The 25,718-nt window shown below is 43.4% G+C and overlaps 1 protein-coding gene across 3 annotated transcripts; it reads left to right on the top strand.

The window, feature by feature from the left end:
* The first annotated feature begins 264 nt into the window (after window positions 1–264).
* Window positions 265–24,501, top strand: PNISR (PNN interacting serine and arginine rich protein). 3 transcript variants are annotated; one of them, XM_072333486.1, is made up of 12 exons: window positions 265–392; window positions 10,343–10,452; window positions 11,667–11,852; window positions 13,242–13,465; window positions 15,129–15,315; window positions 15,601–15,791; window positions 16,225–16,362; window positions 17,389–17,488; window positions 18,187–18,240; window positions 19,514–19,684; window positions 22,189–23,293; window positions 23,548–24,501. In XM_072333486.1, exons 2-12 carry the CDS (start codon window positions 10,374–10,376, stop codon window positions 23,576–23,578), a joined length of 2,466 nt encoding a protein of 821 aa, XP_072189587.1. In that variant the 5' UTR covers window positions 265–392; window positions 10,343–10,373; the 3' UTR covers window positions 23,579–24,501. The 3 variants fall into 3 exon arrangements, with proteins under 3 accessions (XP_072189587.1, XP_072189589.1, XP_072189588.1); XM_072333487.1 differs by lacking the exon at window positions 265–392 and adding an exon at window positions 733–917; XM_072333488.1 differs by lacking the exon at window positions 10,343–10,452 and having other exon boundaries at window positions 270–392.
* Window positions 24,502–25,718: the final 1,217 nt, after the last annotated feature.

The raw sequence follows: 25,718 nt of genomic DNA, 5'->3' as shown, positions 1-25,718 counted from the left end.
GTCACTGGCCGCAGCCCCCCATGGGCCGCCCGTCTCCCCGCCGGCCCCGCAGCGCTCTCCCATTGGGCGCCCCGCCCACCGCCGCGGCTGCCACGGACAACGCCGAGCGGCCGGAAATAGCGTGCTGCCCTCGCTAAAGATGGCGGCGGCGCGGCGTCTCTCGAAGCGAGACGCTGAAAGAAAGCCGCGCCGTCCCGCCTGCCTGCCCTTAGCAAAGATGGCGGCGAGCGGAGTTCTCGCGCGCCCGGCACGGGTCAGCGCCGTGACGCGTTCTGCTTCCGGGGCAGTACCAGCGGGCGCCATATTGTCTTGTTCGTGAAGACGAGAAGCGAAAAGAGGGGAGAAAGCGGCGGCGGTCACGGCAGCGCCTGCGGTGGGAGGCGGGGGAGCGCGTAAGTAGCGGGGCGGGCAGCGCTCCCTGCGCTCCGGGGCTGGCGGGCGCCGTACCGACCCCACCTTCCGCCGAGCGCCTCCTCCCCGGGCCGTCCCGCGCCGAGCAGGGGGGCGCCGGAGGGCGCCGAGCGCCGCGGCCGGAGCTCCCCCAGCTGTGAGCGGCCCCGCGTGGCCTCCGAGCGGGACCCGCCCGCTGAGCCGAGCCCCTCACCCCGCGCCCTCCCCCGCCGCCCGGCCGGCCGCCGCGCATGCGCGGGGTTGGGGGGGGGGGAGCGGGGCCGAGGGGCGGCCGCCGCCGGGGTGCCCTGTTACCTCGTGCCGCGCATGCGCGGCCGCCCCAGAGGGTCCCGGGGACGTCCGAGGCCGGCGTTGGGGCGAGCGGCAGGGGCGGCTCCCTCGGCCCGGGAGCTGGGCAAGCATGGCCGTGTGCAGCGCCACGCGCGTCGGGGGAACCCTCGGCATTGCGCTCCGCTGGGGGGCCCAGAGAACTGCCTTGAGCGGTACCGGCGCACGGAGCGGCGCTGGTAAGGGGCCTGAGCGCTGCACGGGACCTGGGCGGGCGCTGGGCGCTCCCGAGCGGTGCGTAGCGCTGAGCCCGCAGCGGGTGCGCACACAGACAGGCCTCGCGTGCCGCTCCGGGCGGTGGGCTGAGCGGGGCGGGGGGCCGGGCCTCAGGGCCGGAGGGGGTTGCCCCAGCTGGAACGGAGCCGGGCTCTGAGCGAGAGGCAGCCGTCTGCCTTTCTGCTGTAAGAGTCACACCTGTACGTGGCTGCGTGCGAAAGGCCTTTGCTGAGCGGTGAGCTTAGTGCCGACTGCCTTCCTGCTGCCGGGACACCACCCTGCTGTTGTCTCTTGCCGTGTACGTTGTCGGGGAGAGTGTTCCCTATGCTGTGGGGCTCAGTGGTTTTGCAGAGCTTCACAGTCCCCTCAGTGCACAACTTGCCGCATCACCCGCAGTCCTAGAGGGGACTTAACTGCGTTTGGCTGGCAGTGAGGCACAGCACTGTGTGGACCTGTGTAGCGTTAATCCTCCCTTCTTGGTGTGTTGGAGGCGTGTGGCTGTCAGAAGTCTGCCTTTGGCAACCAGTAACAGTGCATCTGTGGGCAGGGTGTATTGGGTGCTTCCACCAGCAACTAATGTGTTCTCTTGAGCTGCAGATATAATGTGGGTATAGCTGCTTATCTGCTTAGCTCGTGATTTTGTTCATCAGTTGTTGGTGCTATTTTTATACAGAATGTACTTAAAGGAGGAAGTTGCAAGTGGGCTGTTTTCTTCAAGGAAAAAATAAAAGCACTGTTGCGTGGAGAGCTGGAAATCCAGCATCAGGATTTGTAGTGGAATATGTGCAAGAAAAGGGAAAAAAAAATCAGGCTTTTTTTCCAATCCCAACAGAAATACAAGTTAAGCTGTTTACGTTGCTTTGGTGTTACTGTAGCGGTGTTTTAGCAGTGGTTTTCGTGCTTGTGGTAATCAAGCGTGTGTTTGTCCTTATGTGTTCAAAATGCAAAACACAAGTAGATGATACCTGAGCTGCCAATATGCGGCCCTTTTGCTTATTTAAAGGGGTTGGCTTCAGCTCAGCGGATATGTGGATTTATGTTTAAAATAACAGCTTGGAAGCTACGCTGCTTGAATGACTCACTGTAGAAGTTCTTGTACAACTTTTGTCTTGTTTTAGTTGGCCTTTGTTCAACTAACTTCATCTTAGCAGTGCTGTAAACGTTAGTCAGACGTGCTGATGTGTGAGGTGGGTCCTGGAGGATTTTGTAGGTGCTCTTTTACAAAGGATCATAGAATCATGGAATGGCTTGTGTTGGATGGGAGCTTGAGGATCATGAAGCTCCTACCCCCCTGCTGCATGCAGGGCTACCGGCCTCCACATATAATACTAGTCCAGGCTGCCCAGGGCCCCATCCAACCTGGCCTTGAACACCTCCAGGGACGGGGCATCCACAACCTCCCTGGGCAGGAATAGCAATGAGACCATTTGGGCTGCTGTTTTCCAGGACCTTTGCTTCTGAGACCTGTTGTTTTCCTTTAGGTTCCCTCTCCAGAGCCTAAGGTTGTATGAGGGATGGAATATGTGTATATATATATATATATATATATTTCTTTTAACCTAGATATGTGACATGATTTGAATATCAGAAAGGGCACGCCATTTTTAAGCTCTGCCATCGAAGACTGTATAGCGTAGGGATTCTCAAGCATGCAGCATGGCCTGTGGTTTCAGTTCCTGTGCTTCTTTAGGAAATGCATACTTCTTGGTTAGAAGGCAGTGCCAGCTCAGAAGGCCTGTGGGACCAGGTCTTTAGTCACCAAAAGTTGTTCTGCTGCTACATAATAGGGCTCAGACTGCAAATAAAACTTGTCAGGCCATCTCATGTCATGTATGGACCTGTCATTCAGGGTCGCTGAGTAACATCAGAAAGGTGATGCAGCAGCCTCTTTTCTGCAGTAGAATGCACTTGATTATTAGGTATGGTTCCATAGGCTCCAAAATCATCTGCCTCCCAGTTCACGTTCTGGATGTGTGGTCAAGTAGTGTCTGGTGTACGAATTCCTAACCTTGATCTCTTCAACTCATCAAGCAATGTAAGTTGTCTGCTGCTCTCTCCTATAGATTACCTGAATTCTAGACTGTTTCTTGATTTCTTGGATTTCGGGTCATTTTGTGTATTCTTTAGTCTTTTTGTAAGAAATAACCTATTTGTCATCATCTTCCAAAGATCCTTTTTTCTCTGCCAAGGTATTTCAATCTGAGGAACGTCCCGGGACAAATCATTAAGGATCTCCAGATCTCTTTCTCTGTTGAAATATAAGGTGTTCTGTGTAGTTTGGATGTTGTGTAATATCCACGTGGGAGAAGAGTATATTTTCCCAATGATGGGAGCCTCTTAGAAGAGGCAAGAAAGAATCTGCTAATTGTGCTCTTCTGGCCACCTACATTTAGTTCTCTTCCTGATGCTCTTATGGAGTGCAGCTGACTTTGTAAGCCCACGTGCTTCATGCTTTGGACTGTCTGCTATTCAGACTATCCATTAGCTCTCTTAAGGTTTGCTTAGAGACAGGTCTTCCTTATCACTCCACATAAAAGTCCTTGGTATTTTTCAGTTGCACTGAATCCAGTATATTAATATATACAGTGGAGACAACCCATTTGTCAACCTGTGCTCTGTGCCTCACTCCCCAAGACCGCTGCTCTCCTTTGTTGAGTGGCCCAAGCAAGGGTAGCTGCACGAGTGCCCTACAGCTGTCAGTTCTGGGTGAAGGATTTTATTAAGCTTTTAAGGTAGAGAGTTGTCTGAGGGATCTGGGTGAGTTTCAAGTTCTGTCGATTGCCTTGTTTAAAAATAATGGCCTCATCTTTGATGTCCAAGGGCAATTGCCTGGAATGTCTCAGGAGCCTTCAGCAAGCACCATGTCACTGGGAAACCATGCAGTACCCGACACAGTGCCATTCCCATGGGTATGAAGGGCCTCTAGCTTGTTGTAATGTATCTGTGTTTTGTGGGGAGTGCTGGGGAGGAGTCTACCAGAGGTAAAAGTGAGCATGAGAGTTATCGCTTTATAACTCAAAACTGATTGCTGCTAAGTGCCTTCTGTTTGTGTCCAAACACATCGCACAAACTGAAGGATAAAGCTGTGTCAGAAAATACCTTATTTTGTGGTCAGATAATCAGGATGAAGAAGATGCCATTTTCCCTAAAAGAACAGGTTAACATACAGGTGCTGCTAAAATTCACACCATGATGCAAGAGAGGACTGAAAAGATGCCTTCTAAAATATCTGTCTTAAGCTGGCTCTTTTTGTTGGGTAAAATACAAAAGCTAATAGAGCCTTTGACAGCAGCCTTCAGTTTTGCTGGGTGCTGTTGGCCCTTGAGGTTACTGCCTGCTAGGGATCGAGGTAAGTCCTGCATGTACCCCTCTGCCAGCTTCTCTTGCTGGAACAGAGGCTTTCACCAGCAGTACTCAAAGGTGGCACACTTTAGTACTAAAACATCAGCAGGATCCGCCTTTGCCTAAAGTTCCAGCCTTAGAATGAGTTTCTAAACACGCAACAGGACGTATTTTGGACTGTCTGCTTTCAGAACCTTTATCAAAATGTTGAAATGTCATATTAATGTTCCCTAATGTTTTAAGTACACGTGATTGTAAGTAAATGTGAATTGACTGGGAATGTTTCTGTCACGTGATCGTGTTTCTGTATAAAGCAAAAAGAACCCTGCATTGGCTTCTGTTTCTTCATTGGTAACCAGAGTCAGGTTTCTGTTCTGTGATCAGACAGCAGGGAACAGTTCTTGGAGCTTCAATAAGTGTTCTTTTGTTTATTTGTGTTTGCTGGAGAGAGAGGAAGCAGAAGGGCTATATTCACTTAAATTGTAGAGCAGAACAGCTGACTGCAGGCATTTTCATCCATCCTCAGTAAGGACAGTTTGCACACTTCCCTTTGCAAGTGGGTAGATGTAAAATTGATCCATTCTTTGAGCCTGTTTCCTTTTCAAAACTTGTGTGCACCATTAACGTTGGAACTAGAGTGTCTTAGTGGCTTCTAGTTTGATGTGCCCTCTCTGTTAGTAGGGAAGTGCTTTGCTAGTGGTTGGACCACCTGCTGACCATCTTCCCCACTGAAAACAAGGCTTGTGTTTCACTGCAGTTTGGTCACTCCGCTGTGTGTTGGTTTGGTATCATTAGTGGGAAACAGGCTTAGATCTGCCTGTTGCTGTTAGAGGAAGCCATTCTTTCAAGCCGTACTGATTTGAGAATTCCATAAGAAATTCAGATTTGTTTCTGGTTTGTGAGGCAGCATAAGTTAGCTTTGGCAGTGCACATTTCAGTTAGGTGAGAGAGGATGGAGAAAAAGAGGACTCTTTTTCTATGTATGCAAGCAGTGTACCAAGTAATACCACTTCTATGTGAAATCAGTAACGTTGGACAGTCTCTGCACATGTAACTTTACAGATGTGTGCATATAAGATTTATCTGTCTTTCAGAATTTGGTAACTTCCAGCAGAGAGCTAAAGCCAGTTCATTTGCATCTGAAACATAACAGGAGCTTGTGGTTGTTAAATAAAGAAATACTTGGCAACACAATCATAGAATTACCCAGGTTGGAAAAGACCTTGAAGTCCAACCGCAGTCTAACCATAGTACCCTAACTCTAACAACCCTCCGCTAAATCATATCCCTGAGCACCACATCCAAATGGCTCTTAAACACATCCAGGGATGGTGATTCAACCACCTCCCTGGAGAGCCTATTTCAGTACCTAACTACCCTTTCTGTAAAGAAATGCTTCCTAATATCCAACCTAAACTTGCCCTGGTGCAACTTGAGGTCATTTCCCCTCGTCCTGTCACTTGTCACCAGTGAGAAGAGACCTGCCCCACTCTCACTGTAAGAACCTTTCAGGTACTGGAAGAGGGCGATAAGGTCTCCCCTCAGCCTCCTTTTCCCCAGACTAAACAGCCCCAGCTTCCTTAGCCTCTCCTCAGTTCACAAAGATGATAAACCATTTTTAAATGCCTGTAGTAAGCAAGAAACGTCCTCATTATTTTGGTTACCTTTTTCTTGTTTACTCTGTGCCAGTAAGTGAATGCTTAGGAGAAGTTAAGGAAACCAAGCAGGAAGCAAAAAAAGCAGGGAAGTCTACCAGGAACAATGTTAAGTGAAGATATTCCACTGGTCCTGTTTCTTCAATGGCTGTGAATTGTGCATATTAAAATATATCGCCTTGTTTTAAATGCTGAAGTCGTTTGTAAAGACTAAAACAAATTGAACACATCTGTATTTTCTTTTTAAAGATCAGTTTTATTAAATATAAACATTTTGAGGCCGATTTTTGGCCCTTCAGTCCAATTCCCGTCAGTCAAAAAACAAACAAACAAACCCAACAACGTGGCACGAGGATGAGTTAAAATTAATAGGAACAGAAAAATCAGAAATGTTGCTTGGCCAACTTTGAGGTGATATTTGTGCTTTTGTGTGTGCATGTGTGGATGTGTAAAGACAGTGACGCAATTGCTCAAACATCCGTGTAGTACTTGTTTCTGGTTGGTAGAGAAGCTTTTATGCTAAATTTGGTAATGAATGCTTACTTGAAAGCCGGCATGTTTTACAGTTTCCCCTGTATGAAAATGGGTATTTCTCCAGGATAGCAGAGCAAGTACAAATGTAATATAGTATACAAAAATTTCAGGTACAGCTTAGAAACTAAAATGAGCAGTTCAGAATATGATTCTACAGTCAGTCTGATCTGGTTGACATGACCTGAGTTAACCAGGTGCTGAAGTTCTTTGAAGTTACGTGGAGTTGTTGCTGTCTGGGCGTTCCATTTTGCATCAGAACTCCCTGTGCTCTTGGAGTCTTGCTTTGCACCCCCCTACCTGTTTTCTCTCCCCAGCGTAGCAGCTGAAGTGAAGCAGGGTGAAGTAATGTCTCTGAGGAAAGCTGGAAACGCTGGGCCGTGCTAAATTGCGGAACGATGGAGAAGATGCTGACAGATAAAACCTGCAGGCAGCTCAAGTTACAGAGTTGTAGGGTTGGGAAAGGAGGATGAAGGACATAAAGTCCAATCTCCATGTGAAGGCGGGTTCCCTTGGTAGGTTAGTAAAGTAGTTGCTGTGTTGGTGGCAGGTTATACAGAAGAGGTAAAATATTCGTATTTGAAGGAATTTGTTAGATTAGGTTCTCTTACACTCCTAAACTGGTTTTTCAGTTTGGTGAGCTTAAAAGAAAAGAGGAGAGAATGCTAAATGGCCACTTATGTGCAGAATTGTTGAGAAAGAGGGAACCAGTGAGTTTTAGAAGGTACTGATGTTTATTGCAAACTAGTCGTGTTAGCTGGAATGCATCCAAATCTACTATGTCTTAGGATCATAGAGTGGCCTGGGTTGAAAAGTGGCCTCAGTGATCATCCATTTCCAACCCCCTGCAATGTGCAGGGTTGCCAGCCACCAGAGCAGGCTGCCCAGAGCTGCATCCAGCCTGGCCTTGAATGCCTCCAGGGATGGGGCATCCACAGCCTCCTTGGGCAACCTGTTCCAGCGTCACCACCCTCTGTGTGAAAAACTGCCTCCTAATATCTAACCTAAACCTCCCCTGTCTCAGGTTACTTTGTAATCGTTCCCCCTTGTCCTATCACTATCCAAATAGTGGATAGTGATATCCAGATAGGATATCTAATCTGTTCCTATAAAGCAAAAACTTTGTGTAGGCGTCTCCAGTTGAGTTGAACTTGTGGAGATGTTGAACTTGTGGAGATGTTGTTTACAGTATTATTTCTATACTTCCAAAAGAGAAGTTAATATTTCTTTAGCAATTTTAAAATTCAGTATTTTTTTCCTACAGTATAATGTGAGCCTCTTATATATATATATATATATATATATATATATATATATATAAAATGTATATATGGTGGTTCCCTTATTGGCTACTTCTTTGCATTCGACTTCTTACGTACAGATCAAAATGTAACAAAAACCAAAATCCGGACAGCTTTCACCCACTCAAAGTTTGGTTGTGATAAAGATGGCGCTGAGAAGGAAGAAATATATATGTATTTATGATTTAGCATGAAAATATAGGAAAGGAGATGTATTATTTGTATTTTGCCTGGTTCTCCTCTGTTTCCAAGCTTGATTGGTCTTGTTTAAAGCTCCCCAGGAGGCATTTGCAACTGGCTATTTTTCTAATCCATAAGCCTGTAATTTTTATGCTGGCTCAAAACAAAGGCCACATACAGCTTTTCAGATTCAGTGATAACACTTGACAGAAGTATGTAAAATATCCACCTGCTGCATTCATCTCAGCACGACCCATCGATCCATCGTCCCACAGTTTTGCCTACAGCTTTTTGTTGCTGTGTATTTTGGAAGCATGCAGCTCCCTTCCTGTGCAGTCACGCAGTTGTTTACTTGAGTGCTCGACCACTAAGCACGAGCTTCCTTTGCAATAGGATTCCCCGTAATTGCTCTCTTTGTGCCAGCTGAAAGCATTGTGTGGGGATGTGTTTTTATGTGGTCAGGGCTGTATTCCTGGCTGTCTGTCCCATGGCATCAGCTATTTGTTTGAGCTCTTCTGTGTCCATGTGTTCTTTATCGCACTTGGCTCTGAGTTGTGTCCAGCCCATATGTGCTGCTCTTCTGATCTAAGGGAATTTTTGTTGTTCTAAGTTTGAAGTGTTTGAAACGGACTGTGTGGGTCTGCTTCAGAGCTGGAGAGACTGTAGCTCGTGTCTCTGCCTGGTTGAATCTGCCTGTTGCCCAACTCTGCCCTCCTGCTCAGCCTGGCTTTCCCTCTGATAGAGTTGGAATGTCCAGCGGGCTGTGGGATGAGAGGCCAGGGAGTGGCCCTGTAGAATCTTAGTCAGCATTACTCCCTGGCAGCCCAAAGGGCGAGCCGTACTCTGGGGTGCATCAGGCCCAGCACTGCCACTGAGTGAGGGGAGCAGTTGAGCTGCTCTGCACTGTGCAGCTGCATCTCCAGCACTGGAGTTTCTGGGTGCCATCAAATAAGAAGGACCAAAGAGTGTCCAAAGGAGGGCTACAAAGATGGAAAAGGATCTAGAAGAAAAGATGTATGAGGAGCAGCTGAGGTGCCTTGGTTTCCTCAGCCCAGAGCAGAGGAGCTGAGCAGGGGCCTGATGGTGGCTGCAGCTCCGCACAGGGAGCAGAGGGGCAGTGCTGAGCTCTGCTCTGTGTGACAGCAACAGGGTCTGAGGGAACGACATGGAGCTGTGTCAGGGGAGGGGCAGCTGGGGTTAGGGAAAGGGTCTGCACCAGGGGGTGATGGGCATGGAATGGGTTGCTCAGAGCTGTGGGCATGGCCCTGGACTGCTGGAGCTCAAGAAGAGCTGGGACAATGCTCTCAGCCATAGGGTTTTACTTTTTTGGCTTGTGCTTTGTGAAGCCAGAGGTTGGACTCTGATCTTTGTGGGTCCCTTCCAAATTGGGATATTCTTTGATTGTGTGTCGAATGCCCTGTGGAGTGGCATGAGGATATATTGATTGAGTAGAGAGCCTTTTGAGAAGTTGTTAACAACACGCATAGGGTAGAGGTAGAGGTGCAGTGCTTGTTGCATTCTTACAGCACTGGGATTTGGGAGCAGGTCATGGACTGAAGGATTCCCAAAACTGCCCAGGCTTCGTGTTCAAGGAAGCTGTTTGGGGCAGCATAGGTTGCCACACTTTGATCCTTCACATAGAACAGGTTAGTTGTATGCAGGAGGTGTGTATGAAACAGGTTTGCCATTGTAGACATCCCTCTGTGGCACACTGCTGCACCTCATCCACTCCTACAGATCTCCCCCCCATCAGGTGGAGGCTGGCTGCTTAGCACATACATTGCTGCACCCAGAGTGCTTCTGATGGTTTTAGGGGCCTGTGGTCAACATGTACAGTGAGGCAGTGTTATTTTTTTCCTCTCAGATTTTAAGGCATATTTTACAATGCATAAAGTGGTTACGGATACAGTCTTGAACCTGTTTAGTTCTCCAGCATTATTAATGATCTTTTTTACTACTCACTGATTTTCTTCTACCTCACTTAGCAGCCTTGCATGAATTAAACTAGTATACAAAAATACACTTTCCCCCTCCCTCCCCTGAGATTCAGACAAGGATATCATTTAAATAATGTCTTATGTAGTTTCAGTTTCTTTAAATCACATTTACTGACATAGATCTTCTCTGTCATGTCTTTAAACTTCATTTCATAGTTGATTTCTTTTTGAGAATACATAGAAAGCATACCGGTCCTCTGAAATCTTACTGTGGTATTTTCAAATGTTACTCTGAAGGATGAACCATTTTCTCCAGCTTAAAATATTAAGCCAGCATTGCTTCAGCTTGCTTTGCAAGGCTTAAATATGTCTGCAATTATGTAAGTTTCAGTTGTGTGATATTTCATGGGCATCTATTTAAACATACAACTGTTATTTTTAGTTGAAATATAGACTATATAAAGACTTAAAAGATGTGGGATCAACCTTGGCAGCAATGGCCTTTGAACCAACAGCAGTGGATGCAGTCATTTCAGCACCAGCAAGATCCGAGTAAGTATAAAGCTTTGGGGAATAAATTACTTCTATGCTGTAACTTATACTTTTGAATCTTGGTTGCAGAGCATGACTGAAAAATGCTTTTTTGTATCTGTTTTCAATATAGTGTATTTATGTTGCTTTTCTGAGCAGCTAGAAAGAACAGCATTCAAACATTCCAAGTGTTTTGACGTCTTTTATACTTAATATGCAGAATACAGGCAAACAAAATGAGTAATCCTGGACAAATTATCAGCATTATACCAGTCACACAGATCTACATCTGGGCCTTGTATGCTGTCACAGACCCTGTGTCCCTTTCAGTTCTTTAGCCAAGCTGAATCATGACGGAACTTTTTATTTGAGAAATTGCCCTTTTGTCCATTGCCTCTTTGGCTGAAGTAGTCATGCAGGTGCATCCACAGAAAAAAGTGTCACTGCTAAATTAGTATGACACTTGTGTTAGGTTGCAGCAATGATGATTGTGATCTGTTGTTTGGATTCCTCCCACTCCCATCCCATTAAATAAGAGAAAACAGAACCACATTTTAAATAATAGAAGATTAGTTAGTTCAAATTGAGTGTGAGGTGACAACAATTGTATGTATCCAGAGAAATACAGCAGTGGGTATGAAAATACTTCATGCTCTTGGAGATTGACTGGTTTAACATCGTTTTTTGTCACGTTTCTCCAACTTCACAAGAGAGGTTTCTTGACTCGATGATGAGAAGAAGGCAAAATGCTGTCTTCAGACAAGAGTGCCATTTGTTTAACTGCTGGTAGGAAAGATAGCAAAGAAAGAAGGGGGAGAGGACTGTAACATAAAATAGCATTCCAAAAATGTGTTACGTAAGAAGTGTACATTGCAGAATGTATAGAATGCGTTAGTGCTTGAATTTAGAATTTAGGGCTATTTAAATTTCTTTTTGACATCAGTATTATTTCACTTGTGGGGAAAAAAAAGTCTATTACTGCCACCTACTCAGTGTTAATGAGACCCTAAAATTTGCCTTTTTGAATGCGTGCAGGGAAACTACTTCAGCAAATATGTGCATTTTGACACTTATTTTGTTTCACTGTACCCTGGTAAATTAAGTTTTAATGGTGCTCAGGGTACTTGCTGAAGGTAAACATAACCGGCTTGAACAATGGCACGTGTAATTAAGAAACAGCGTTACATTTGAGAGATGTGAACACTAACCTTCTAAACTTCCTCTGTTTATTTTAGGCCAGATTGACTGGGCTGCCTTAGCTCAAGCATGGATCGCTCAGCGGGAAGCCTCGGGGCAACAAAGTGTAGTGGAACAACAAGGAATGATGCCAAATGGACAGGATATTTCCGGAATAGAGTCTGGTTCAAACAATCATAATAATTTTCAGGGGGATCCCAACTTCAACAGAATGTGGCAGCCAGGTTTGCTATATTTCCCACTTGTTTCTTCATTCTTCATGTGATGAAATTTTATCTTTGTCAGGCACTTTTGTGTGTGAATATGCCCTGACTCTCACATGTCAACGCCACCACTAGCATCAGCTAATCCTCTGAGTATCATAGCTGCTACTTCTCAGTCTTCAAGAGAGAAGTGTTATTTTGATGTCTCTACGATATGTTATAATTTGAAATGTCTGAGCAGTGCCGTTTGGAAGCCTGCATGCATACTTTCCCAGTGGAAACTGCATTCTGTACTTAACTGAGTTAATAATTGAAACAGACAAATCTGAATAAGTCACAGCCAAAACTGGAGGTGCTGCTAAGTGCAGGGTTTAGTAGAATTAGACTTAAAATGTCATTGGCAGTTCTTATGTGCCCATAACAAAAGGGAGGCTGACATCAGGTTTCACTTAAGTTTAACCTCTCTGGGCTACAAGTTACTGTAATTTTTAACTTTACAGTGTGACAGCAGGGTGTGTTCTGGCTGCATTTCTGAGTTTCCGTGTCCTTCTGAGTTAGATTTCTGTCGGTTTTGGATCCAAAAGCTTTTTTTTTTTTTCCTGCATGTTACTTAGAAAAGGACAAAAGGGCAGTTTGAAATCCAGCTGTGTAACTGGCATTATGTGTCATGGGTGCCATGTTCCAGGAGGTAGTAAAAAACACGGTCTGTAAGTATCTTTACAGTGAATATGATCTGTAAACTGATTTCCTAAGAAAATACAGCTTATAGTCACACAAGCTATTAATTCCTCAAAACCTCTGAATCTCGCAGAGGTCTATGGCCATATGCTATGGCCATAAGCCTTCAAACTGAAATGAGTCTATTGTGACTGCAGTTAGAGGGCTTAGGGCCGTGGGTTCTATCTGCTGTGTGTTAGGGAATCCAGGAAGCTATTCCTTATCAAGACACATGACCTTAGAAAGAAGGATTCAGTAGTTCTGCTGCTCATAGAACCATGTACTTTTGCAGTAGGTTTTTCTAGGCCTATTATGCAAAGGGATTGAATAGCTCATTGCTTCGGAAGCTAAAATGTCACAAAAGTTGAGAAGAGCGGTTCTTTTAATAGCTGACACAATTTAAAAGCGCCAGGGTATACTTGATGTTACTGGAAATCTACAGAAATTCACAGTTTCTTCCCTCCCACCTCCACACGTATGTGTTCTGGTTCATCCACAGCTGTTTGTTTTTCCTTTGCTTAGTTAAAGGAAATTATTGGGACAGTATGATACAGTCTGTACGCTGATTATTTTCATCACTACTTTATCCTCTGCATTGTTTTGAGGAAACTTCTGATAAAGAACACTGAGAGATTTGCGACTGATACGAATCTTGTTAACTTGTTATCAAATTGTATTCTAAATCCTAAACAGAATGGGGAATGCCTCACCAACCCCCTCACCCTCCTCCAGATCAGCAGTGGATGGCTCCAACCACAGGTCAAATGGAAATCGTTCCTCCATCTGAAGACAGCAACAGTCAGGACAGTGGGGAGTTTGCATCTGACAACAGGCATATATTTAACCAGAACAATCACAACTTTGGGGCACCTCCCGATAACTTTGCAATGGGGCCAGTGAACCAGTTTGACTATCAGGTGAAACATATTTGTTGCTTTTATATTGTAGACGTGCAGAGTCCCTTCCATGGATGTGTTCCTCTAATATCATCTAGCGGCGACTTACACTCTTCAGTTCTACAAACTACTACAGAGTCTGTTATCTGCTAAGATAGATCTTATTTATTTGCCAAATAATTTACAGAAAGAGACTTTAGTTTTCTGTTCTATTGAGGCCCAAGATGTTCTTTTTTCTAGGCTAGTAATGAGGATTGGCTGTTGTCTGCAGCATTAAAATGGGTCAGTGTTTTCCAGCATATGAACTAACACTGAGGTGCTGTTTTGTTTGTTTTCCTAAAAAAAAAAAAAAGAAAACAACAAAAAAAGACACAAAAGAGCCAAAGTATTCACTTAAATATGCTAGATAATGTACCATGGGGATCAGTCTTGTATTTGCAGGGAGATAGACTGGATGAGCCACTGATCATTTCCATATCTGCTGTGATTCTTTGAATAAACAATGGTATTTCTTAAAAATCCACATCTATTTTTTCGTGGTTCTGGCATGTAAGTTGTGTAGCATGATAAAGTTGCAGGTGGTTTTAGCGCTAATAAGAGAAGGGGGCATTGGACAGATGTTTAAACGCAGAGATTTTGGATCTTTCCCCACATCTCAGTATTTTTCTCTAAACTTCTGACATAAAGGGTAGATGTATCAAGAAGTATAGCTTACCTTTTGTTCATGACCGAACCCCAGGGAAGACTGGCAGAAACATTTCTGGCCTTTGATCTGTTTCTTTCCATGATTCATTCTTTGCGTAGAGCGATACTGACAGGAAGTCAACCGTAATATTATCACCATCCCACCTGTTAACTACAGCGAGAACAAATCTTAAAATGAGCTTTTTAGATTCTCTAAATACTACAGAAAACTTGTTTTGCAGAGGACATCACGGGACTGCTTGACCTGATATTGTAGTAGAAGAATTCTTCTACTGCTATGGACTTACACAGTCAACAGAATATAACGATATTAAGAGAATGATATTGTAGCTTTCTTCCTAAACGCTGCCCTCTTAAATAGCTTCATTAGGCTTCTGTGGGTTCCATATACTTCTAAAACAAGAAAGTGACAAAGAGCCCCATTCATGTATGTCTCAGAACCTGTTACTTTTGGATTGTATGCAGCTTGCTCAGAATCCAGGATCTGTACCGAACGCTTATATGTGTGCATTTATTATTTTAATTTCCCATACTCATAACGTCTGTGAACGATGACTGGAAAATACGCAGTGCAAAATGATTCTTGTAATAAAAACTTGAGCTTTTCACTTTTGTCCTCAGGTTGTAAGCACAGAGATTGACTCCTAGCACAGCTAGAATTTCAAACTGCATGCTCTGATGATAAGTTTGTGAGGAACTGCTGGAGGAAAGCAGTTATTGTAGGGCTTATTGTTTAATACAGTATGAAAGGAGATTGATGGAAGTCTTTTCAGCTTCACTAGTTTACTTTCTAAACCTGAGTTTACTTGTTAAATATTTAAGGAAGGCGTGTTTGTTGGGGACCACAGAAAAAGAGATGGAAAGAACTTGTAGCCTAGCAATGGTGCTTGCAATCCCACTTGCATGGATTTCTGTAGACCAGCTTGCGCACATATACTGTGTTCAACGTGAGGAAAAATAAACTGCATTACTCTTTCAGCATGGGGCTGCTTTTGGTCCACCTCAAGGTGGATTTCATCCGCCTTATTGGCAGCCAGGACCGCCAGGGCCACCAGGTCCTCCAGCACCTTCTGCACCTCCTCAGAATCGAAGGGAGAGGCCCTCATTCAGAGACCGACAGCGTTCGCCTATTGCGATGCCTGTGAAGCAGGAGCCTCCACAGATTGGTACATGTCAACCACTCCTTAATGAAAAACATAAGAACTGTGTTAGAAAAAGATTTTTTTTTCGAAATTGGAAGACTTGTTTTATACTTAATAAGGAAGAAAGGGAAAGAAAAAAGCTATTCTGAATGGTTTTTCCCCACAACCACTTGTGTGAGTTGTTCAGCTTGGGGTGGAGGATTTGCTTATTTGTGGGGTTGTGGGTTTTTTGGTGTATTGTATTCTTCTTTTGTAGGGGTTGGGGAAGGTTTCTTTCAGCTTACAGAACTGTAAACCTCACTTATGTAGATGCTGTGAAGCGTAGAACTCTGCCTGCCTGGATTCGGGAGGGCCTGGAAAAGATGGAACGAGAGAAACAGAAGAAACTGGAAAAAGAGAGGATGGAGCAGCAGCGCTCACAAATGTCTAAAAAGGACAAAAAGGAAAACGATGAGGCTGAAGAAGGGGATGGCCCACGGTTGCCTCAGAAAAGCAAGTTTGTAAGTAGAAAGGTTTGGGTTTTTGTCAGGTTTGTATTTCCTGAAAGCGTTAACTTTTTAATCTCCTCAAAAGAAAAGCTTTGTATCTTGGTGGTCTTTGAAGGACATTTGAACTTTAAGTAGTTGAACAAGTTCAGATATCTGTATTTGCTAAATTGGGCCTGTTTAAGAAGCCTTGTGTTGCATTTAGCCTGGCCGTTATTTCAGTTGCTTGCAGTTCTGAGTAACTGGTAGTGAGTGAACTGACAAGTGTGTATTTACTTCTTGTAGGGTGAGAGGCGTGTGTGTTCGTTGCGAGAAAAACAATAGGGTTTTACAGTAACTGTAATACAGATTTCAGTGCTAAGGGAAATCAAATTATCATAAGCAGAAGCTTACATCTGGTTTTGGTTTGTTTGTTTTTTCTTTCTGAAATACGATGCTTTTCTTGTAGGACAGTGATGAGGAAGATGAAGATGCAGAAAACACAGAAGCTGTAAGTGTTGGGAAAGTCAGCAGGAGTCCATCCCCAGTTCCTCAAGAGGAGCAGAGCGAACCAGAAATGACAGAAGAAGAAAAGGAGTATCAAATGGTACTAGTGGTGGAAGTCTCACCTGCACTGTTTGTTTGCTGATGTTATTTGGGCACGACGGTGTAAAACACTTTTCCTCTGCCTGATGATACTCTTGCATCATACAGTGAAGCAGAGTTAAATCTGTGTGTGTCTTTATAATGCTGTCTTTCTCACACGGATAGAATGTAGGTTATAAAAGTTTTCTTTTGGCACAGTAGTGATAGAATGTGGTGAATGCAGTCTTTACGTTGACTGCTTTTAATTCTGTAATTTTCCTTAATTGGACTCAGTCCTGAAAACGTTAAATGATGAAACATATCCATCTTAAATCTCTGCTTCCATCACTGCTCCTGAGAAAGGGGACTTAAGAAATGTATCCTTGCAAGAACGTGCTAGAAACTTAAGTCTTTTACCAGTGACTGTTTCTCTGTGTCTGCAGAGCTGTTGTACAGTCTGTGCACAATCTTGATTTCAAAGTACAGCTGAAACCTTGCTAATGAAGGACGTGGATTCTAAAGAAAACAACAAAAAAAAGTCCCAACAAAATAACAACGACAAAGAACACTTTATCAGTGTACTTGAGGACAGACTAAAGTCCTTGGAGAAGTAGCTGCCAACATTTCATCTTACAGCAAATAAAGACTAATGAAGTCCTATACAAGTGACTTCTGGTGGTTTTTGTAGGATTGGGGGTCAGTGAGGCAGCATAGCAGGCAGAAATATCTCTTTTCTTTTTAGAAAGCATGTATGGGGTCAGTCTCAGTACAGTGCTAATTTAAATATTGATTATTTTGCATCATCTTTCACATTAGGAATTGTTGCCCTGCATAAGTGTGTTTAATACATGTGGTTAAGGTTTATGGTCTGAATATAGTCTGTTCTGAAAGTACCGGAGGTTTGGATCAAACTTAAACGACTTTAAACTTAAGTTTTTCAGTAGCGAATAATAAAAAATATGAAGGAAAGTATTTTCATGGCCATTAAAAGTAGTGAAATTCTGTGAGGTTTTTGACCCATAATTTTTGTTGTTCCAATTTTCTTCAGATGATGCTGACGAAAATGATGCTGACAGAGATTCTTTTAGATGTCACAAATGAAGAAATTTATTATGTGGCCAAAGATGTGCACCGTAAAGCAACTAAAGGTATGCTGATTCTTTTGGTAGTTTCTTCTGTGAATATGTTATATTTGCATGTCTCTAGAACATTTAACCTCCATAGCTGTTCCCCAAGAACAATTCCAGTATAATGCATCCGACTTTATGATAGAGTTCAAATCCAGTAGTCATATACTGTTGTCCTGTGCAGTGTATTGTGAGTTACTTCAGTTATTCCATTTCTTTCATACGATTCATTTATCTATTTAAAATGGTACCCGAGTGTCGATGGCTGTTCAGTTGTAGCTGTTTCTTAATGCTGTCATTTTTATCTCGAGTTCTTAGCTGTTCAGAAGTGAAAAGAAACAAACTTTGAGTCCTCAGTTAGTAATCCATTTGCTTTCATTATTAACATGTTACTGTACTTGCTTAATGTATTTTTTTAATGTAACTAAATATGTAACTACTGGAGCTTGAAAATGATGCGCAGGTGCGGGAACTTGGACAGTGATTTACAAGTATATATTTGTTCTTTTTCTCTTCACTAATGATTTGCAGTTAAATTCTAAATCTTCGTGGTCAGAAAATCTAGAATTGGTTTTAAATGGATGATACGTTTTTAATGTTTCTTCTCTCCCTCCAAAGAACAGCAATAGTAGTAGATTTAACAATACCATAGACTCATGACTATGAAATCGTGGCTATTTGTGTTAACATGTTGTTCCTGTTGTTGATGTGATACAAAGCTCCTGCAAAACAGCTGGCACAGTCCAGTGCACTGGCTTCTCTCACTGGACTCGGTAAGTGTGTTCCTTATTTCTGAGAGGGCTTGAAGGGGTTGTTGGGTGGCGGGGTGGGGGTTCAGTCTTGCCTTGCATTTCTAGAAACTGCATTTGATGCTAGATTTTAATTGCCAGGGAATATGGATCACTTTCCAGTAACTTTATCAGCACCTCTGTTTGTTCCACAGGATCCTAGGATAGGTATTGGAGTAAAGGCCTAGTCAGTGTGAGTTAGTGGATGGGAATTTTGCTCTGATTTTGAAAAAATATATATAAAAACATGACATGAATTTGCTTTTGAAGTATGTTTGTTTCAAGAGCATGCTGAAGTCTTCAGAGAGGGGAATACTGTTTTTCTTTCTTTCTTGTTTTGATCCATCTGAACAACAAGGGAAAACTGGGAGAACAGTAATTCAGATACTCATAAATAAGCGTTACCAGTGTTGGACTCTGTATTTAATGGGAAAGCTATGTAAGCACAGAGGCTCCCATATCATGTATTACCAGAATCAACGCAGGAAAAAGAAATTCCAGCTTGAGACACAGCAGCAAAAGATCTTTCCCAACATGCTTTTTATCATCTAAAATATATTATGCTGGTGTCAGTGTTCAGTTATGTGCTTGTTACATGGAATTCTGATGAACTTGACTGATTGTTATAATCATGAGTGTTCAAACTTAATAACCTCAAGCTGAAAGAAGGTAAAATATCTCCACGTCACACGTTCAAATTGACTTTATATATTTTTTTCAGCTCAGTAGTTATTAGTATCTCAGAGAGAGAAGAAAGTCCATTTCTGTTCCGTCTCTGTACCTGTCAAAATGCAGTGTTATGTAAATTGGTGTAGAAAAATTCCATACAATGTTGAGAATTTCTGTAGCCTTGGACTGCGGGGGAGGCTGAAGTCATTTCCATGTTCTCTTCTGGGAGAGATCCCAGGCATGTCACTTTTTCCCATCCGGTTGCTGATAGGAAGGAAGGCGATATTCCAGTCTTCACGGGGAGGTTTTTTTGCCTTTCCATACAGTGGAAAAAGTATTGTGATCACAGTGGTTACCTGATGAAAATAGACGAGATGTTCCAGAAGGAGTAGAACCGGACAGTGAGCATCAGTGCAGATATGGGGGCCTTGCTCGTACCAGTCAAACACCATTGGCACTTAACAGAATAAAGTAACTTCTGCAGAGAAGAGGAAGTGAAGGAAGGGCAATTGTACTCTCCTCTGCCCAAAGAAATATTAAGAATGAAGCTTAATCTTTCCTCGTGATAGACCGGACTTTGTATACGCAGGTGGACTGGGTGGTTATGGATCAGGAGACAGCGAAGATGAGAGGAGTGAAAGAGGCTCTGAATCATCTGATACTGATGATGAGGAACTGCGACACAGAATCAGGCAAAAACAGGAAGCATTTTGGAGAAAAGAGAGAGAACAGCAACTATTACTAGAAAAACAACTAGAAGGTAAATAACATCGTGTCTTCTAATCATACTTGGTGTATAGGACAGAATATGCATTTTAAGCAAAAATAACCAAAACCAAACCAAACCTGCTTTAGAAATAATATGCTTTCATTAGAACGCTCAAAAAGTCTCTTTTGTTAATACAACTTGATCAGAATTAGACTTGCATCTTTCATACCAAAAAAGCCCCTCCTAGTGCTTTCCATATCAACTCTTTGACCTCAGTGATAAAAAGATTATAGATTCTATTAGAATCTCAGTTGCGATTGGGGGATAAATTTCACCCCTCTGCACCAATCTGTGTTTATATAAACTTAGTTACTTACAGCTAAATTCAGCACATTCAGCTTCCTCCCAAAAACTTGCTTTTCATAGAATGGCCTGGGTTGAAAAGGACCTCAGTGATCATCCAGTTTCAACCCCCCTGCTATGTGCAGGGTTGCTAACCTCCAGACCAGGCTGCTCAGAGCCACATCCAGCCTGGCCTTGAATGCCTCCAGAGATGGGGCATCCACGACCTCCTTGGGCAACCTGTTCCAGTGCGTCACCACCCTCTGTGTGAAAAACTTCCTCCTAATATCTAGCCTAAACCTCCCCTGTCTCACTTTAAAACCATTCCCTCTTGTCCTATCTCTGTCCACTCTTGTAAACAGCCATTTCCCCTCCTGTTTATACGCTCCTTTCAAGTGTTGGAAGGCCACAATGAGGTTTCCGTGGAGTCATCTCTTTTCCTAGCTAAACAAGGCCAGTTCCCTCAACCTTTCATCATAGGAGAGGTGCTCCAGTCCTCTGATCATCTTAGTGGCCCTCCTCTGGTCCTGCTCCAAGATCCCCACATCTTTTGTATTACATACAAGTAGTGTAGAGATGCATGAATACAGTAGTTAGAAATCCACATAATTCAGGGTCTGAGTTTAGTTGAAGGAAGAAGAATATGCTGTTGTGATTATTTAGCTGTTTTTCCTTATTTTAAGATAATGGATGATTTCATCATTTTTGCTCCTTATTTTAAGGCTTAGAACTAGACATGGATCTCTGTGTTAGGTAAACGTTTGCTTTCCTTAACATTCCTGTTTCTCTCAGAGTGTCTTAAGATTTCTGCGTCATAGGAGAGGAGTATGGCGTGTGACTGAGTTGTGGTCTGTAACCCCTGCCTGCCTAGTTGAGATGCCAGATCAGAGACACCTGTGTTGAGCTGTTGACAGAAATGTAAACCTAGAATTAAAAAGCTGTTCTGTTAAGTTCAGAATAGTGAAGTCGGGGTCCCATTTGTAGAAGCCCTTAGAAAAGACTAATTTTCAGTATGCACGGTAGCATCTTCCGAGGTGCACTGGCTTTTGCTGCCTATATTGCTTACTATCTTCAGGGACCAGATGGAATTGTTTTCTGGGTTATATTTGACCATGAGTTGCTATTTGTAGTACTCTGCATATCGGGATGCAGTTTTATACCCTGAATTAATTATGGAGCTTATGGCACATGTCAAAAGCCATTTTTTTGGCTAAGATATGTTATATATTACTTTTTTTTGCGGGCTCAATTTAAAAACAAGGAGGGGTGTTGAACTCGGATGCTGATGCAAAGATCCTAAGAATAAATAGAACTTTGTTAAAGTTGGGAACTTCTGGAAAATACTCTGAGGGTCTGAATTTCTTTATTTGCTACACTGAAAGTCTTGGCCTGTATATTCAGGGCCAGGCTGGTTGTGGCTCTGGGCAGCTTGGTCTGGTGGTTGGGGACCCTGCCCACAGCAGGGGATTGAAACTAGATGATCTTTAAGGTCCTTTTCAACCCGGGCCATTCTGTGATTATGTTACTTGCAATAAATGTGTTTGTACTTCTGCAGTTATCTCCTTAGCATATTTGCTGACTTTTAGGCTTACAGATAATCACATCTGATGTTAACTTCTTGTATAAGAACATTGTCATCTGTCTGCACTAAATATTCTGGTCTTTACTTCTTAGCTGAGTCTTAAGAAGTTAATTGTCCACAGGTCCCATTTATGTGTTGTTCCTCCCTTTGAATTCTTTTACTAGAATAATGTTAAAACAAGGAACAATGTCAACTGCTTGTAGTAGTCAACATTTATGACCAATCCTTCCTGTGACAAAGCCATCAAACAAGCACACGTTACTATGGCAGAAAGTAGTTTCTCTAAGATCTATTTGGTTAACAAGGCCTACAAAACATACGGGCAGGTACGGCCAACATTGTTCTGAGATTCGGGGGCAATGCGTGCACTGCTTGGGAAATACACTTTCTTTAAACCAGCCAGTGATCTCTCAGCCCTGCATGAACAGAACTGAAAGGGAGGCAGGAGGCACCGGTATAGCTAGGGGAGTGCTATGTGAAGAAGAAGATTCTGGTATGTAGAATGGCAGCGGGAGGAAAAAGTAGGTGTGTGTATAAATGGATTTGAGAGCTCTGTCTTAAAGCAGTGAAACGTTGAAATGCCGTCAAGTACTTTCTGAAAGTTCATTTCTTCTTTTGTTTATTTTCTTAGAAGAAAGGCTACAAATTGATAAAGTTTCAAAGGAGATGAACGAATATATGAACAAAGAACAAAACAGCATTTCGACATCTCAGGAGGCAAAAGAAATTGAAGCAGATATGGTTCACGACAAGAAAAGATCTCCAAATGCAATTGTGCCCGATATAGAACCCAAAAAAGAGGGTAAAGAAAAAGAGAGGACAGGAAGGAGTAGGTCAGGAACCTCTAGTAGCGGTAGCACTAGCAGCAATAGCAGAAGCAGTAGCAGTAGCAGCACTGTATCTAGTTCATCATATAGCAGCAGCTCAGGTAGTAGTCGCAGTTCTTCACGTTCTTCCTCTCCTAAAAGGAAGAAGAGGCACAGTCGCAGTAGAACACCTTCACACAAAGTTAGGCGCAGCAGAAGCAGGAGCTACTCTCACAGAAATAGAAAAGAGAGGAGTAGAAGCAGGGAAAAAATAAGGGAAAGGAGGAGATCCAGTAGAAATCAGAGCGCTGAGAGAGGGGAGAGGCGGAGGATTCAGAGCCCTTCTCAAGAGAGGAGCTGGGATAGACGTAGGAGTAGCAGTTCGAGAGACAGGAGAGTTGGCCGTGCTAGTCGCAGCAGGAGCAGGGATAGGCGCAAACCCGAAGACCAGCATAGAAGTCCTCCTGGAAGTAGGCACAAACACAAAAGCGATGGTAAAGATCAAGAGAGGAAGAAAGAGCATGGCGGAACTGTAGAGAAAGACAGAAAAAAGAACAGGGAAAGGGAGAGAGATCAGGAAAAGAGAAAAGATAAGCCTAAAAAGGAGGAAAAAGAAAGCAAGGCCGGCAATCACGATGACAGTAGATTAAAGAGAAAAAGAGACAGTGAAAGAACTTTCCCTCGCAGTGAGACAATATCTGTGAAAATAATAAGACAGGATTCCAGACCAGACAGCAAAAAAGTTATTGCCAAAGATAGCAGGAGGCAGTCGGGCTCCGAGTCTAGTGCAAGGAGTAGTTCTGAGTCACCAGGAAGCAGTAAGGAAAAGAAGGCTAAGAAATCGAAGCATATTCGGTCGTGCTCCATGGAGAAATCTCAAAGGTCTGGTAAGAAGGCAAGCCGCAAACACAAGTCTAAGTCACGATCAAGGTAGTATACTTTTTAAGTATTTTGTCTGATTTTTTTTGTTTTTATTTTTTATTTTGGCTATTGGTCTTCATGTGTACGGCATATGAACTTTTAAAGTATGGCATTGATTGAATTTGCGTAGGCAAAAGTAACTTGGGAAAAAATCTTTTAAAGCTATTAATTATTAAAGCCTGAAGTGTGTGTGGGTTTGGGGGTCTTTTATTTTTTCCAGTTAACTTTCCCCCCCCCTTTTTTTTTTCCCCTCTATTTTTCAGGTCAGCAACTCCTCCTCGTCGTAAACGCTGAGCGATGAATGGCACCAGTGCTATGATGTTTAAAAATTCCATGAGTTATAAAGGCTTGTCTCATTATAGAGGCACATTGTGGCTATGTAGGTGAAACCAGAATCCTTTTTTTAATCTGTAAATAGGTGTATTTTTTTTCCCCCCCCTCCAAACGCTGCTCTGAATTAAACACCCAATTAGGATTTCTTTGTATTCCATTTCTTTTTTCCAAGAACGGTAGTGCTTAATAAGAATATCAAACATACCATTCTCTTTCAGCTGTAATGTTCTTAAAAATCACTATTGAATGTACCGTGATGTCAATAAAGCTCTTTAGTTCTTTTTTTTTTGTTTAAAGTTCTTGCACCCGGATTTTGTGTTGAATTGTAGAAAATAATACTTGAGGAAAAGGCAGCTTTTTTTCCTTTGCTATGACACATTTTCCAAGTACTTGAGAAACGATTTAAAGTCGTCGCGGTGTGTTGCCCATGGATTCCATGAGATTCATCTCTTGGGTGGGGGATGCGGAAGAAGCAGAGAGTAGGCATCTCCCTCTATAGGCATCTTCCTTTAGATGTGTAATAGAGGGGTTTTTTTTGTTTCATATCCTTTTATTTGGACTCTCGAGTAACGTATGCCGTGCGTGTGTAAACTATGGGTCACTGTAATGCAAGCGGTGTGCTTAGACTGAGCCCCCCCCATTAGGAATACGTGCAACGAACTGATGTTGTGTGACAGTGCTCTGGAACTCTATTCCTCACCCAGTTTCCAGAGAAAAACTGTGGACGTTCAGGGACATTGCGGGAACGAGACTCGGTACGTTAGACGTTGGATGGAATATATTGATAAATGGCACTCAGTGCGCGTTAGGAAACTGACCGTAGGTAGACATTACATTTTGGCACATGCTCTAAATGTATAGTAAACATTAAAACTGGTTATTTATGCTATCGTCATGAGAACTGTGATTCCTATAAAGCGAACACAATGGCTAGACGGCAACTTAACGTAAGTACGGCATCACCGTATAGTGAAAGAGGTCACTGATTGATCGCATCCTTTGGGGAATGAACTACAGCTGTTAGTAACAAGAATGTGAAACCATACTTGTTGAAAAACAAAGAACCAAAGGCCGCACGACCCCGGGCCTCTGCCTGTTGTTGCAGAAGGAACGTGGTTTCAGGAGCGGGTTGGAGGTCTTGTGCCCACAAGGTCTGCTCTGATAGTGATGGTGGGAAAGATAAAAGGCTCTGCATCAAAGTGAGAGCTCTTTGATGGCCGTGCCTTCTAGGGGAAAAATCGCACCGGAGCAGCAACTTGCAAAGTGTGTCTTCTCAAGCAGATTAACCCATTTAACTACATGTAGAATGCAGTTATGTGGCACTTTTGCTAATATATGATTTTCATAACTAGATGCAGAAGCGAGCTGCTTCGCTGCAAAGAATCCCATGTTACCCTATGCATTTATTAAGCAGTTTCATGGCTGTCGCATACACGCGTGTTTACCAGAGCCCTGTTACGAATAACTAATCAGTTAATTCACCTGTAAATGATGTGCCCTCGAGATTCACATAGCGTGGAGTAAGCAGTCATACCGAGCAGCAACGTGAGGCACAGATTTGTACCGCACTGCTTTCATTGGTATAAACAACAGCACTTGGATCCAAGCTCGTTATGCTGCTGGCTTCTGGTAGAAGTGAGTTTGTGCAGAGGAGGTGGCAGGGCATCTGCCATCTTAGGAGGACTTGGAGGGGGAGAGAGAAGAAAATTAAGAGGAGACTGAAGGAAAGCTACCGAGGAGTACGGTTTCCATGGCGTGCTGAGTTTGATTTTGGTTCAGATTTATAGGATCTAACAATAAAAGACTGTTTGAAAAGCTTGATGTACTCTGCCAGCAACTGGAACACCGTCACTGCCTGCAAATATGAAAACTGGCTTTTTGGATGCAAATGCATCTCTGTGGGTAGTGACTGGATGCCAATGAAAGGACACGCCACCTCCCAGCTGTTGGGGGAACCTTTGCTGAGCAGCATACCCGGCCTGCCTGTCATTAAACACACGTCGGTGCTGTGGCAACACCGCGGCCATCGGGCTGCTTCCTGCTCGCTAACTGCCCTGTGAGCAGTGCGTGCAGCCCGTTCCGGCGCAGAGCCGCGGTACAC

Source organism: Excalfactoria chinensis, chromosome 3, assembly GCF_039878825.1.
Source record: "Excalfactoria chinensis isolate bCotChi1 chromosome 3, bCotChi1.hap2, whole genome shotgun sequence".
Classification (NCBI taxonomy): Eukaryota; Metazoa; Chordata; class Aves; order Galliformes; family Phasianidae; genus Excalfactoria; species Excalfactoria chinensis.
This window is presented reverse-complemented; position numbering and strand designations above follow the sequence as displayed.